Genomic DNA, 17,083 nt, shown 5'->3' with positions numbered 1-17,083 from the left:
TTTTAAATCAAATAGCACTTACTCATTATTTTTGGGTATCACTGAATTATACTCATTAAATTTTTCAGTACTTTCAGTTAAAATGTTAGAATTAGAGAAGTTAATACTAAATTAGAAGTTTACTATATATGTGATTAAAGCAAAATTCATATACAAACTGCACACTGTGGTCACAAGAGTCAGCTTTCACAGAGCTACTAGGCTGGGCCTTTGTACACACAGACAGTAGACATCCCTTTGTTTTGCCCCTCCTTCTCTTCTTCAGCAGTCATTCAATGACAAGCGTAAAAAGAACCTCTTTTCCCGAAAATTCCCCTTCTACAAGAACAAGGACCAGAGTGAGCAGGAAACAAGTGATGCTGACCGTAAGTATGTGGATCCAGTGGTCAACTGAAGATAAATGTAGAGGGACCTACTGCCCTGCAGTTGGTTGTTACCATGGAGACAGTTTCAAGAGCTGCAACAGGTTACTATTTATCTTAACTAGGGACGACTTAACAAGCATAAACTAATTTGCATACCAATCTTAACTTTTTCTGGCTCCTTAGGAATTCTTAAAGTAAATGATATTTTTAAGCTGTGTTTAAAATAGAATTATTTTATGTAAAGGTTCTTATAAGAAACATTCAACATAATCTCAAAAGAATATTTTAGACAAAAACATGAGTACCTCAGAACCTTCTTATTGATTTCTAGGTATAGTGTTGCCAATCTTTGATAATAGATCTTTTCAAAACATTCTTTTTTATCCTATTTCTTCATTATATGTAGGCAATCTGAATTTTACTTTTAAAATAGCAAGAAACAGTCAAAATTTTTGTTTCTCTCCTAATCAGCTTCTCATATAGAACTCACATTCTTTTAGTAGAGCATATCTAGCCATTCGCTTAATTAAACTTTCAGAAATACACAGAAATGCTCTGTAAGATACGTGCACCTGTAATGGTCTTGGAACTGTCTCTTATTGTAGCACCAATTTAATGCATTACTGACAACTATTTTCTTTGATTATCTTTTTATTGCTTGCTCTCTGGAAACTACTCTCTACAGGAGATCCCTGACGACATGGGATCAAAAGGCCTGAGTAAGTGATCAAAATACTCCCAAGTTACTTTTTTACCTCCATCTACAGACCTACCTTTTTCAGATACATTTTGAGACTCATGGTAGTGCCTATCTGGCATGAGGAGGTGTATGGTTTAGATTGCTTTTAGATTTTTCATGTTAATAATATGCTTGGGATTTTTATATCTATAATGCCCTTTAATTTTTTTCATTTTTCACATCATTTGAAAAACTCTCAGCTCATATTTTCCTCTTTGTAATTTTTATGGCAATTACTTTCTTAGGAATTTTTTAAATTTGAAGGAAGACTTTTAATGTTTTTTAACATAGTACTATCTGCCCTCATTATTAGAAGGTAGAATATAATCTTCCTTACAGTTCTATTCCACCCCACCTTTTTTGTTAAAACATGTTAAAGTGACTTTGAGTCTGTTAGAAAAGCATTGCTATAATGTGAAACTATAAAACACAGTAAACCTTAAATATTAGAAAAAAATTGTAGAACTCAAGTTCAAATAGCAGTCTCTGTGGTAGGAAAATTTTATATATTTTTTTATGGTGATGTAAGTTATGAAAAGAATTATTATAAGAAATATTATCCTTTGTTTTTTCTTTAACCAAGATGTCATCTCTGTTTGGGGGGAGTTGTGTGTGTGTGTGCATCGTTCCTGTTTAATTTCCTAGTTAGTGTTTAATTTCCATGTAAGGCTTGGAATAGAGTCTGATATGTAGGAGTCATTCAATAAATATTGGAATGAGTGAATGAAATAAGTCATTTTCGCCAACAATTTTAAATGTGAATGTGTTCAAATTGATTAAATGTGAAATTTTACCAAATACTGCGAAGTTATTTTAGGTAACAGTAACTCATAAGTAATCTTTTAGGCTAAAGTTTTTTTCTAAATAGTTGTTTCCATTTACATTATTAAGCATTGTGAAAACTTCATAATTTGTTGATCATTAAGGATTTAGCCAATATCATTTAACTTCCTAAGTTAATAAACTTTAAATTTCATAGATTTTTTTTCTTGATTAATGCTAACTTTGTATTGGACGTTTAAGCTTAACTGTAGGTACTTTTATTTCAACTTTTAATAATTAAAGGTTTATATTAGATTGAAAGCAGTATGCTTTATATGTAATTATTTCTGTTACACACACTTTGCTATTTATGCATTTGCCTTTTTAGGATCTGGCAAGAGTCACAAATTTACTATCACAAGTGGCACCTTTTTTAAATCTCTTTCCTTTGGGAAAAACTATCGGTGAAAATCTTCAGAAACTGGAAAATACTTCCACAGATCTTTAATGCTATAGAATTTATTTTGAGAATGGTCATGCAGTGCTATAGATCATCAAATGATCCCACAGATTTCTGTTATCTGTTGAGTCATCAGAGACCTATGGAAAGCTCATGGAAAAAGGAACTAAACAAAGAATTTGGTTCCCATATTGATTTTTTTATAATAGATAACTATACCTTGACGACATCGTATTTTCATCTCTCATTTTAATTGAGGTGTGGGACTTGGAAAAAGAAACAAATGAGAAATGATAACTGATTACCCATGTCATTGGTTTATTTTCTGGTTGTGACTTAAGATTCCTTGAATGATAGGTTTCTGTGCTTCATCTGACAGGAACTGAAAGAATGTTTTTACCTGGTGACTTGATCACATCAAAAAGATTTTATTTTGAAAAGGTTGATGGAGACAGAAAAAAAATCAGTAAAATTCTAAAACTGGAAAATGTTTTATCACATAAAATGTGATATCACACATATAAAACATAAAATGTTTTATCACATAAAATGTTTTATCACATAAAACATTACTAGGAGCTGACAGGATGCTAATTATTAGACAATAGAAAATACCAGGAAGAAGGGTGGGTCAAGAGTGTTATTTAATACCTCAGTTATCTACATCTTAAAGTTCAGGATAGGCTTCTCTGGTGGCTCAGTAGTATAAACAATCCACCTGCCAGTATAGGAGATGTGGGTTCAACCCCTGGGTCGAGAAGATCCCCTGGAGAGGGAAATGGCAACCCACTCCAGTATTTTTCCCTGGGAAATCCAATGGACAGAGGAGCCTGAGGGACTACAGTCCATGGAGTCGCAAAGAGTCAGATACAACTTAGCAACCAGACAATAAAGTTCAGGATACAAGGAATAAACTAAGCAAAATTCTGTGCAGTTTTAATACAAGAAAGTAAGTGTGACTTCTTGTTGGTATTCACTAAGCTTCGTTGGAACAGGACTCTGAAAGGATTGAGAACATAAGGACAAATTATTCCAGATAAACCTATTGAAGAGCTGTGGAATAACACTGAGTAGCAAGAAAGATGGACATCTGCATGTAATTTCACACAACCTTTGAAAAAATAGGGTATTTAATTAAAGAACACAGAGAGAAACAAAATACCCTAAAATACTCTTCATAGAGGAGAATTCAGTGATTGTACAAAGAAGAAAATCTAATTATTGATTTACCCTGCTGACAGAGGAAACAATAAGAGAAATTGTCTTTCAAAACCTAATTTTGACTAACAGAACTAATTAGAATATGATGCAAATCTGGGAGGATGCAACTAAATCATCATAGCTTGTAAAAAAGCCAGAAATAGCAATCTGTGTAGCTTTTATGCTTTAAGAAGGCAATTTTGAAAAAATTCAAGAGGAAAAAAACTGAGTAAGATTCCTTTAGAAGAGAGTAAAAAGTGTGTGTAGTTCAGTAGTGGTTATATAAGGTGCTCAGAAATGAAATTATAGCATACAATTTCAGACATGATTTGTACCTGTGTTTTGTATACAGTTTATTTTTATAGCTTTCCATTTTGTAGAACACCTCAGAAACTTCTACAGTTAGGCACATAGGTTTCCTGTTACATCCCTTCTTTTTCTGTCTTAAAGACTTATGTAAGTAGAATGGTACAGAGCTCTTAGATGCCAAAGCCAGACTTATTTTCATTTGTGTGAAGAATATGTGAGAGTAAAAAAAAAACAAAAAAGTAAGTGTAAGAGTAGTAGTATTCTTTGAGACTGATGATGTGTAGTATTTAGGGAGAACAAAGGGAAAACACATAGTCTCAAGAAGAAATGTTTGACTAGAAGAAAGGTGAGACTTGATTAGAGAGATTAGAAATGGCTGTGATCATAAAACATTATAAACAAAATTAAAACTTTAAGAGTTTTACTGTACTGTTTATGCTGTTTACTATTTATACTATCTTATGTCAAAAGGATAATATTCTTAACACATAGATTTCTGACAAATCAAGTAAGAAACTAACTGTTCATTGAAAAACTGGACAAATGATACAAGAAGAGTGCTCAGAAGATAAGCCAATTAAATAAACATATAAAAATGTTTAACAGCCCTAATAATTAATAAAATGATATGTTTTACCCATCAGCTTAGCAAACTTTTCTTTTAAAGGGGTATTCAGTGATGGACATGGTTCTCTGAAATGACTGCTTTTAACATACTTTTAGGAGTGTAAGTTAGTACAGCATTTTTGGAAAAGCATATCTTTTGACCTACTAATTCCTCTTCAGAGAATTTACCCTGAGGATGTAATCAGAGGTGGAGACATAGGTTTATATATCAGAGTGTTTCATTAATCTTTAGAAATTACAGCCCCTCAAAATTGAAATGCCTAAAATGCCTTACATCTGGGAAGTTGATAAAGAATGACATGTTATACAGTATAATATTTTATAACCATTGAAAATCATATTAAAGCATAATGATGTGGAAAATGCTCACAATATAAGTAAAGAAAGTAAACTATGAAACTACATATATTGTCTCAGATTTGTAAATAAACATATATATTTAAGGTTATTTTGAATGGTGTTCCTTTGATATTCCTTTTAGTTTAGCTGCTCATTCGTGTCCGACTCTGCCACCCCATGGATTGTAGACTACCAGGCTCCTCCGTCCACGGGATTTTCCAGGCAAGAGTACTGGAGTGGGTTGCTATTTCCTTCTCCAGAGGATCTTCCTGACCCAGGGATCAAACCTGGGTCTCTCACATTGTAGGCAGACACTTTACCGTCTGAACCACCAGGGAAGTCCAACCAGGCTGGTAGTACTCTTGCCTGGAAAATCCCATGGACAGAGGAGCCTGGTAGTCTAGAATCCATGGGGTCGCAAAGAGTGGGACACGACCGAGTGGCTAAACTAAACTAAAAGGAATAGTCAAAGGAATACCATTCAAAATAGCCCTAAATATATATGTTTATTTACAAATCTGAATATTCCTTTACATGTCTTTTAGTATGAATATATGTCTTTCTGTTGGGAAAAAACCTAGGCAATGAATTGTTGAGTCACAGATATATAAATATGATAGGCTTTAGTAGATAGTGCCAAGTAATTTTCCAAAGTGGGTATATCAATTTACCCCACCTCCAGTAGTATGTGAGTTCCAGTGGCTACATATCTTTCTCTACACTTGACATAACCTTTTGTTTTTGTTTTTTCACTTTTGGTCATTCTGGTGGATGATAGAGATACCTTTTGTGGTGGTTTTTTTTTTAAATTAATTTATTTTAATTGGAGGCTAATTACTTTACAATATTGTGGTGGTTTTAGCCATACATCAACATGAATCAGCCATGGGTGTACAGGTATCCCCCCATCCTGAACCCACCTCCCACCTCCCTTCCCAACCCATCCCTCTGAGTTGTCCCAGAGCACCAGATTTGAGTGCCCTGCCTGCTTCTTGCATCAAACTTGCACTGGTCATCTATTTTACATATGGTAATTAATATACATGTTTCAATGCTATTCTCTCATATCATCCCACACTCACCTCTCCCACATAGTCAGCTGTTGTGGTTTTAATTTGCATTTCCCTGATAAGTAATAAGCTTGAACACTTTTTATATGTTTATTGGATATTTGAGTATTTTCTTTGATAAAATACCTTGAAAAAGATTATTTTTAATTATCAGAGAAAGAGCATTTTACCTGTTTAATGAGCTCCCAGCCAGTGGTGATGATGCTATTCCAAGGGCAATGCTTTAAGTAGCAAGATTTTACTGTAGAGGAGTTATTTAAAGCATACTTGAAAGAATTTGAATTTCATTACTTTTATAACTATTGGTAATTTTAAAGAATGCAAGATAAGTAAGAGAAATCCCCAGAAAAGAGAATGTAGTAGCTTCAACTTTGTATATATGTATATAACATGTCAGATATATTCAATAGTAGAGGAATAATAAACCCCACAAGCATTCATTTATCCACCTTCTCTAATTGTCAACTCATGGTTAATTTGTTTCTTCTGTACTTTGATTTACTCTCCCCTTCCACTCACTCAAGTGCAGTAACTAACATTTCTTTCTTTTATATATTAGAAATTTCAGGGTGTAATTCCAATCATAGTATAAATTTAAGAACTTTTTATTTCTTCTATGTGGCATTCCTACTCTTGGGAATGAATTTTAAGGAAATAGGACAAAAGGTGAAAGCCACATAAATGAACACATTCATAATAATGAATTATTGATGTCTATGAAAAACAATTTAAAGCAAAATAAATAGTAAGATAAGTCATGATTTAACAGTCCAATAGAATATTATACAACAGTTTAAAATTATTGTTTTGACATTTGTGTGATAACATGAGAAGAAATTTTCAAATATAAACTTTAAAAAACCACCATTTAAAAATGTTTAAAAAAAAAAAATGTTTATATATTATTCAGTCTTATAATTTTTAATGTTCCTCCTTTATATAAAATATACATAGCAATGATTAAGAAAGTTGTATCTTGTCTTTGCAAGTTAGAATAATAGACTTATTTTTCACGGTGACAGCAATTCAAGAACTGCACTAACACTAAGTTTTGCCATTCTCTAAACTTCTCAGTAGTGCTCCTTGTTTTTAGGAGACTGTAGTTGGTATGGTACAGCATATATTTCTCCCCAAACTTTTTCCTTATCCTTTAATTTTTGTTTCCTTTACCTGACGATATGAAATTTAGATTTACTTCTCTTCCATGGAAATTTTTGTTATTTTAGTTTTTATAGATAAAATTCCTTTTTATTCAAAGGAGAACACTTACTAAGACAACACTAGAGATTGTATTTGCATGAGAAGAGTGCTGGGTGTTACTGAACAATCAGGTTATGAAATGGGGTCACCTTGAAGGGAGGGGCCAGGCATATGGGTGTGTTTATCATCTTTTTGTTTTACAAAACAGCTGTTATCAGTTTTACCAAAGCAGTTTCTCAGAAATACTAGTCTACTTTAAAATAAAATCCCACCTTCTAGAATTCTGTTCATTTGACCTTTTTTAGAGCATCAGGAAATCTGTGGTATCCAGAATACTTTATCTGTATGATCTCAGATGTGGATTTTCATTTCTCTTCAGGAACAAGAAAGAAACTAAACTAAAAGGAGGGTCATTTTTTTCCCATTTATTTCTTAAGATTCCACTTCCTTATAATGGACATCTGTTTTCTCAGATATAACTGGTCTCCTTTGTTAGTCATTACTGTATCATGACCTGAAGTAAATGGTGTCAGTGACATTTTCTCATTGGGATTTTTATGTTGACAGTTGGACTAATTTAGGATCTACTTGCCATTCATAATAAGATTTTGTTCATAAACTGTTGAACAGAAAATGAAGCATTGTCCTTGCTTACAGATTTTTTTCCTTGATAGTTCATATTCATTTATTTGAAATAAACTTTTCAAAGAAAATCAGAAATGTTTTTAAGAACTCTTTGGATATCTGTGGTTTATATCTCAACATTTTGTTGTCACCTTGTGTTTATTTTGATAATTTGCTTTTTTTAAACTCATGACTCTGTGTTTTCTTTATTTTTTCCATTGTCCTGCAATTTCAGAACATGTAACTTCTAATGCCAGCGATAGCGAAAGTAGTTACCGTAAGTGTTTTAAGTTATTTGTTCTTTTGTTATCTCCAGTAATATATCCTGTGGGGGGTTTTCCCTTAGTGATGTATTCTGAAAAGTGAAAATTAGGTGCTTACTATTTTAAAAGTCAGGGAAAGCCAAGTAAAATTCTTTACTTTATTGGTAAAGTCATGCTGTATGTACAGAAGTTAATTTCCAAAGTTTTCATAAAATACAAAAATTCATTTTAACAAAACTGCTGTTCATATACACAATATGTGTATGTGTATTTGTATCTTTTATAAGAAGTAAATATCTAGCTAAATAGGGATAAGCTTGTGTTTTGCATTTTAGTTTAGTAATTCTGTTTCTAACGTAGGCATTAAAATATTTTTCAATAATGCTAAATTATAATTAGCTTTATTTCCTTTTTTATTTTGTGTCAGCAATACTGATGTGTGTCAAGATACTATGTATTGCCAGATTTTGGTGAACATAAGAAATGACAAAGGGAAAATTTTCAACTATTATTCAAACAGTAATACTAATTTAATTCTTGGTTCTTTTGTTATAGTCTTGGTATTATACTATTAAGTGATGTATATAAGCGTGTGAAATTTTAAAACACATTTGGACGTGGGAGGTGGGAAGAGTACATGAATATTGTCAGTTGTAACACCTTAAAAATTAAAATTGCTTTTCTGACCTTTTTTTTTTTTTACTGCTGTCTAATATGAAAGTAATCTTGATTACAGATGAGTATGGCTGCTCCAAAGGTCCATCCTGTTAATATCAGTCTAATATTTTTTGTGTTGACAATATATACTTTTAACCCTCATTCATTTGATTGGTTATTTTTTATTCATAATAGTTGCTTAATGATTTTTTTTTTGGTGTGGTAGTGTGATTTCTCACATTTTAGCATTTTATTAACTTATATCAATATGAACTCACCAGAGAATAGTTGTGAAGCTTTCTAGACTAAAAAGAGGTAATGAAAGTATATACTGTCTGTCTCACCATTTGCATGTATTATTAGGTGTGGAAAATTCAAATTGCATGTTTCTGATAACATGTAAAATTTGCATACAGTACTTTTAAAAGCAACTTGTATATATATATACATATATATATCTCTCTCTGATATAATAAATTTTAAAACAACAAAATATACTTTTAAAGCAGGAGAGAATATTTATACCAGTGTAAGAATTTAAAAGATTTATAGCTGCATACATGTAATATAAACACATTTAGTGTAAAGATTGTTATAGAGTCATAATCATCACGGAAAATACCTTTAAATACATTCTCCAAATACTGGTTGATTTCATTGAACCACTTGAATCTAACAATTCTTCCTAATTTGTTTTCTACATGTGTGTGTGTATGTGTGTTTGTGTATTGAAAAATGAAGTTTTCAACTTTTTATTTTCGTTGAGCAGAGGTATAATGTGTAGACTTTTCTGTGTAGGATATTCATATGCTCTAATCCTTTAACTTAGAGAATTTAACTTGTGGAAAGTGCTTTTAAGATCAAAGCAAAATATATTATTTCTCCTTTACTATCTATGTGATGCATTTTGTTGAAAAAGAAGAATTTAATTTTATCTAAAACTTTTTTTAACTCAAAATGTTATTTTTTTAAAAATTGAACAATTATAGTAATCAGTGAATTTTTTTCATCAATGAAATAGTAATACTAATTTGACCTTTGCATTAAAATTTTTTGGTTAGAAAATAGTTGTAATTATAAAATGTATATGCAACATTAAATGTTATACCTGGTAAGACCAAAAATACAGCATATTAATAACACTAACTTATTTAATATGCATAAATGTAGGACTACTCGTTAAAGTATTAGCTTTAAAATATTTAAGAGTTTAGATTCTCAGTAAAAAATTAATAGCTTATGCTTGACATCCCAAGTGAAGATTTAATCTGTAAAACACACAATAACAGAAAGTTAGTTATTAATAGCACATTTATAGTTTGTTTTTATATATACCAGTCTTTGTGACTCTAGTTTTTCATTTTTTCCCTAAATCTTGCCATAATTAATTTATAAAGTACATTTTTTTGTCTTCACTGATTTTCTCAGGAAAATTCTAGTATTTTATATGTTCTATTAAAGAATTAAATTAGTATAGTTATCTTTATAGATTTTCTTACCTGTATTTTAACTTTTTAATAGGTGGTCAAGAAGAATATGTCTTATCTTATGAACCAGTGAATCAACAAGAAGGTTTGTGAAGTCTGTTTATATTTTACTGTCTTATAGAAAAACATAATTTGGAAAATCAGTCTAACTCAACTCATATCTTAAAAAAACATTTTTAAGGAATACCTTAAAAAAACATTTTGTTAGAATCGTATTGTTTTTTCTTACTATGTGTGTCTATATATAGACTTTTACTGTGTATATTTTATGAAACATGATTTAACCCATAGATTATTAAAATCTAGTCATTTTATATTGGTGTTTTATTTCTTAAGCAGCTTCTTTCCAGTGTCCATAATAGTATCACTATCTTTCTAATAACCCTTGTTCAAAATCTTGGAATCATCTTTGATCTTTCTCTGCTCTTCATCTCCCTTGTCCAATCAGTTTCTAGGCCCTATTTATTCTTATCATGTCTTTCTTATTTATAACCTTCTTTCATCCCTCCTACCAAATGTTAAGTCTGATTTTCACTGCCAGTCTCCCTACTTCCAACATGATCCCTTCCAATCCAGTGTTTACACTTCTATTAGATCATCATTCCAGATGACTACTCTGATTATACCATGTTTCTTTTTTGCCTTTTGATCTGCTTCCTTTCTGTTATTGCTTCAGAAAGGATCAGTAAAACACTGTACTGTGTTTTCTCATTTGTAATGAGATGATGTTAGCAATGTATAGAAACATTATCTGCTAAAATACTGGGTTTAACTTGGTTAAATTTATCTAAGTATATGACTTCAAACAGGGCTTCCCTATAGTGGCTCAGATGGTAAAGAATCTGTCTGCAATGCAGAAGATTCGGGTTTGATCCCCAGGTCAAGAAGATCCCCTGGAGAAGGGAACGGCTGCCCACTCCAGTATTCTTACCTGGAGAATTGCATGGACAGAGGAGCCTGCAGGCTATAGTCAATGTGGTCACAAAGAGTCACACAGAGCTGAGTGACACTAACACTGAGAGCTGAGTAACACTAACTATGACTTCAAACAGATTGAAGTTTAAGATTTTAATAAATGTTTGGAAACTATCAAGTTGAGCATCATTGGTAGAGAAAGAAAAAAAGGAAATTCTTTATAAGTTAAAGATACTTTTGTTTTCTAGTAAAATAAAATACATAGATGTTTGTTGAGTGTTTATTCCTTTTAACATGCAGTTTATTTTTATAGTTAATTATACTCGACCAGTGATCATATTGGGACCTATGAAAGACAGGATAAATGATGACCTGATCTCAGAATTTCCTGACAAATTTGGATCGTGTGTTCCTCGTGAGTAACTCACATAAAAATTCTTAATTAGTGTTCTTAACATTTTGTCACTCTGTGGTCAAAGTAAGCATTACCTTTTTTTTCCTCTTTTTTATTTTTTAAATTATGAAAGTATGAAACGCATTTATAGGAGACTTGGTAAATACAGAACAAAGTTATATATAGTTTCACTATTATATTACAATTATTTTTTTACTAGATAAATTAAGATTTTTAGTTGGAGTTTCAATATCCAACTCTCAAAAATAAATATAATAAATATACAGAAAAGTAGAAGGATGTAGTAGACCTCAAAAGCACTATAACCAATTCAACATTATTAAGATGTATACAGTTTCACACTATAGTGGGAAACAAATTCTACTGAAGTTCCCATAGACTATAAACTAGGAGACACTGGAACATATCCAGGGACATAAAACAGGTGCAGAAAAAATTTGTGGTCTAATGAAACTGAAATCATACAGAGTATGTTCTCTTACCACTGTGGAATTATGTTAAAAATCAACATCAAAAGATATTTGAAAATAAACCACATATTTTCAAGTGTAATGTGACATTTACCAATAGATATCTTTGACCTAGCCATTAAAAGCCTCAATAATGTTAGAAGACTGAAAAAACACAGAGGGTGATTGTAGAGAAGAAACATTTAAGTGAGAAATTAATATCAAAGATAGTTAAGTAGAAGTACATGTGCTCATCTCCTCCTGCAAGAGCACCAAAATTACAACTAGCTGTTGAACAACCATTGACTGAAGGACACTGGAACCCACCAAAAAAAGATATTCCATGTCCAAAGACAAAGAAGAAGCTACAACAAGATGATAGGAGAGGTGCAAACACAATAAAATCAAATCCCATACCTGGTAGGTGGCTGACCCACAATCTAGAGAACAATAGTACCAAAGAACTTCTCCTACCGTTGTGAAGATTCTGAGCCTCCTGTCAGGCTTTGCAGCCTGCAGATCCAGCAGAGGGACTGGGAATCCCCAAGCAGTCTGACTTTGAAGACCAGTGGGATTTGATTACAGGACTAGGGGAAACAGAGACTGCACTCTTGGAGGACACAAACAAAATCTTGTACACACCAAGACCCAGGGGAAAGGAGTCTCCTGACTCTGCAGGAGACTGAACCAAGCCTACCTGCTAGTGTTGGAGGGTCTCCTGTGGAGGTGTGGGTCAGCAATGGCTTGCCACAGGGACAGAGGCACTGGCAGCAGCAGTCCTAGAGGGGCCCTTTGGTGTAAGTCCTCTTGGAAAGTTGCCAATAACCCATAGAACCTATAAACCCCAGGGCTTAAGTCAAACAACTAATAGAGAGGGAGCACAGCCCCACCCATCCGTAGATAATTGGATTGAAGTTTTACTGAGCACAGCCCTGCCCACCAGAGCAAGACTCAGTTTTTCCCACCACCAGTCCCTTCCATCAGGAAGCCTGTACAAGCCTCTTAGCCTCATTCACCAGAGGGCAGACAGAAGAAGCAAGAAGAGCTACAATTCCACAGCAGCTAGAAACAAAACCACATCACAGAAAGTTAACCAGGATGAAAAGGCAGAGGGTTTTGTCCCAGATGAAGGGACAAATTAAAACCCCAGAAAAACAACTGAATGAAGTGGTGGATAGGCAACCTTGCAACCTTCCAGAAAAAGAATTCAGAATAATGATACTGGAGATGATCTAGGATCTCAGGAAAAGAATGGAGGCAAAGATTGAGACGATGCAAGCTTTCCAGACAAGCAAAAGTTAAGAAAATTCAGCACCAAATCCAGCTTTACGACAAATACTAAAGGAACTTCTCTAGGCAGGAAACCCAAGACAAGGACAAGACCTACAAAAAATAAATCCAGAACAATTAAGAAAATGGTAATAGAATCGTACATATGGACAATTACCTTAACTCTAAATGGATTAAGTGAACCAACCAAAAGACATAGACTGGCTGGGCAGATGAGAACATGTGCATGTATGCACTTCGACTAACCACATCACTCTACTTAACCCCCCAAATTGTATGTAATTATTTTATTTTGTTAGGTTAAACAGGTTTCCATTATGGCTTGCAATTGTAATTATCTTTTTTTATTGTCTGGTTATCGATTGTGAAAACTGATTAACATCTTTTACTGTCACGATTATGTAACTATTAATACCATTGTATCATGATTGGTCAACAGAAAATAATAGAATTCTGTATCACTAAGACTATCATTTAATAGGAAAAAATCATTCTTCTAAGATGTGGTACATATATACAATGGAGTATTACCCTGCCATAAAAAGAGTGAAATAATGCCATTTGCAGTGACATGAATAGACCTAGAGATTGTCATACTGAGTTTTAAGGCATACAAAGAAAAACCAATGTATGATACTGCTTATATGTAGAACATAAAAAAAAAAATTATACAAATGAATCTGTTTACAGAATGGAAGCAGGCTCACAGACATAAAAACAAATCTATAGTTACCAAAGGGAAAAGAGATGGGGAAGGATTAATTAGGAGTTTAGGATTAGCAGATACATGCAACTTTCTTAGTCACTTCAGTCGTGTGCAGCTTTGTGCGACACTATGGACTGCAGCCTGCCAGGCTCTCTGTCCATGGGATTCTCTAGGCAAGAATACTGGCGTGGGTTGCCAAGCCTTTCTCCAGGGGATCTTCTCCAATTAGGGACCAAACCTGGGTCTCCTGCCTTTCAGGCAGATTCTTTACCATTGAGCCACCAGGGAAGCCCAATCTGAATACTGTCTCCTATCAAATGTATCACCATCCTCCAGATCTAGAGCATGTGCTGGCATAAACTGTTACGTTACAGTTAAGTGTGAAACCTTGCCTCAAAATATTGCTCATTAATTTTTAGAAGATACGTCATAGGACCATAGGAGTAAATGGTAGGCAAATGGCTGAGAAATACCAATTACAGAACAAAATACCAATTACAGCAGATATATACTACTATATAAGAAAAATAGATAACTAATAAGGACCTACTGTGTAGCACAAGGAATTCTATGCAGTACTGTATAATGACCTATATGGGTAAAGAATCTACAGAGTGGATATATATATAACCGAGTCACCTTTCTATACAGCAGAAACTAACGCAAAATTTTAAATAGGAACTATATACTCCAATAAATTTTTTTAAAGATACTTTAAAAATTTGATGTATTTGGAAGTTGTCCACTTTTAAATGATGGGTGTATCTAAGAAGCCATAACAAGGAAAGTTAGAAAATATTTGTAACAGAATAAAAATGTTACCAGAATTTGTTGCATGCAGCTAAAGCTGCTCAATGCAACTAAATACAATGTGGAACTTTGAATAAGATCCATTATTTAACGGACATTAGCATAAAATCTTGTGAAATTATGAACAAAATCTGCACTTTAGTTAATAATACTGTATCACTGTATACTGTTTATTTCCTGGGGTTTTTGTGTGTGTGTGTGTTTTTACAACATAGTATTTCTTCTCAGAATTGGATTAGAAGTTTCAAGTCTCATTCAAATTTTTTTTTTAAATCACTAAGATAATAAACTTTTAGTCTTTTAGCAGTAATATACATGCCAAAATACATGGAATTATGTCAAAATTTGAGATCATATAAATTAGAAATCTAGCATTCTTAATCATACTAAGTCACACAAGTGGAATTAAAATGTCATAAATTTTTTAGCTAGGCAAAAATTCGCAAGTTTTCTAATATATGTACCATATTATTTATATATATGTGTGTGTGTATGTACAAAAGCTTTTCTACTAGATAAAGTCTTGAGAAAGAAGAACAACAAGAAAAGACATGGAAAAATTGAAAAACAAACTAAATGAAATGGGATATGAATATGAATACAAATATGAAATAGAAAAAGTGAACAAACTAGATAGAAGTAAAAAATCATCGTATAGTCCAATTGTCTTTAAACATGGATGCTTGTTAAAAGCACATCTGGAGCCTTGTAGGAAAAAATCAATACCTGAGCATTTGTATTTTTCAGAAAATTCCAATATCCATCTGGATTTTAAAAAGTAATTACATGGTTTTCTGTTAAATGGTAGTTTTAGTGATATGGAATTCTGTTATTCTCTGTTGACCAGTCATAATACAGTGGTATTAAGTGAATAATAGTTACATAATCACAATAGTAAAAGGTGTTTATCAATCTTAACAGTCAATAATCAGACAAAAAATAAAAGATAATTATAATCACAATCCATAATGGAAGCATAATTAATCTAACAATATAAAATAATTGTATACAATTTGGGGGGCTAAGTAGAGTGATGTGGTAACTAACACATTACTGTTTTTTAGTGGTTTATATTTACTTTATTAGTTATTCCTCCATCCTTCATATTATTATCACTTTCAATCTCTTGTTATATTGAACTTTACAAAACAGTTCTTCAAGTAGCAAATGGATTTCTTGTGCCTTTTGATATTAAACACTTCAAGTTCTTTTCTATTAAAGATACAACTAGACCAAAACGAGATTATGAGGTGGATGGAAGAGATTATCATTTTGTGACTTCAAGAGAGCAAATGGAAAAAGATATCCAGGAACATAAATTCATTGAAGCCGGCCAGTATAATAACCATCTTTATGGAACAAGTGTTCAGTCTGTGCGAGAAGTAGCAGAAAAGGTAAGTAACAAAGTTATCTCAAAATGAAGTTTCTAATCAGATACACCTTTGGCAGCAGTATGAAAGAATGATGAGATGGAAACTTTAATTCATGTTTTTGAAAAAGAAAATGTAGGTGCATGTTGCGGTATTGATTAGTTTAAGCAATGTTATAAATTTTTTCAACTAAATATTAACTTCTAGGTTAATTTTAGAAAAATATGTAAGATAAAGTAGATTAAAAAGATCAGCAGTCAACATTGGTTGAAAATCACTTGACTTTGGCCATGGCCACAGGTGAGATTTGGCACCCAGAGCCACCAGTGGCCTTAGCTCACTGCCCACTCCTCTGTGTGGGGAGGTGAAACCCAGGCCCTGACATACAAAAAAAAAAAAAAAAAGATCAACAAGGAAAATAAGAATAGAAATGATAACATAAGTCTCTCTTAAGAGGCCTGTGTCATGTCTGCTCAGTCATGTCCGACTCTTTGCGACCCTATGGACAGCAGCCCACCTGGTTCCTCTGACTGTGGAATTTTTCTAGGTAAGAATACTGGAGTGGGCGCCCATTTCTTCCTCCAAGGAATCTTCCTGACGCAGGAATCAAACTTGCATCTCCTGAAACTCCTGCATTCACAGGTGGATTCTTTACCACTGAGCCACTTAGGAAGCCCCCTCTCAAAGAGGGGGTGTGATTATTTTGAGGTCCTGTGCATTTGCTAGAGATTGACCTTTTGTTTAGCAGTAGCTTTCCAACATCTAGCATAATTAAGAAGCTAACATCAGCAATGTCCATCAGTAAAAATGAACCAGATGTTCAAAATAAGTGTGAGTTGCTCCTGGTACTGAGACTAGACAAAAATTTCCCCTGAATGGTCATTTAATAAAAGACAGTGTGGAAAATTCTCAATAACACTGTAACAGCAACAGATTTTTTGAAAGCAGTCTGATGATATATTGACCTTGGGTTAAAGCAGTCTAATGGTAAAGTCAAAACAGTGTGTTCCAGGTGTGCTGCTTGAC

At 33.0% G+C, this 17,083-nt stretch overlaps 1 protein-coding gene and 1 non-coding gene across 8 annotated transcripts in view; both read left to right on the top strand.

Moving 5' to 3' along the window:
* DLG1 (discs large MAGUK scaffold protein 1) overlaps nt 1-17,083 on the top strand; it is a 260,484-nt gene that overhangs the window by 227,229 nt on the left and 16,172 nt on the right. For 3 of the 7 annotated variants that reach the window (XM_065943579.1, XM_065943582.1, XM_065943578.1), the window contains 5 exons: nt 266-365; nt 7,931-7,972; nt 10,137-10,187; nt 11,331-11,432; nt 15,909-16,081. In XM_065943579.1, the coding sequence (XP_065799651.1) occupies nt 266-365; nt 7,931-7,972; nt 10,137-10,187; nt 11,331-11,432; nt 15,909-16,081 (468 nt within the window). Of the gene's footprint in view, nt 1-265; nt 366-1,050; nt 1,085-7,930; nt 7,973-10,136; nt 10,188-11,330; nt 11,433-15,908; nt 16,082-17,083 lie in introns of all 7 variants that reach the window. The other 4 variants (XM_065943584.1, XM_065943581.1, XM_065943583.1 and 1 more) reach the window with 2 other exon arrangements.
* Nucleotides 16,320-16,444, top strand: LOC136173906 (small nucleolar RNA ACA64). Its single transcript, XR_010664369.1, has one exon. It is a non-coding gene; the product is annotated as a small nucleolar RNA ACA64 (small nucleolar RNA).

Source organism: Muntiacus reevesi, chromosome 8 (genome assembly GCF_963930625.1).
Source record: "Muntiacus reevesi chromosome 8, mMunRee1.1, whole genome shotgun sequence".
Classification (NCBI taxonomy): Eukaryota; Metazoa; Chordata; class Mammalia; order Artiodactyla; family Cervidae; genus Muntiacus; species Muntiacus reevesi.
This window is presented reverse-complemented; position numbering and strand designations above follow the sequence as displayed.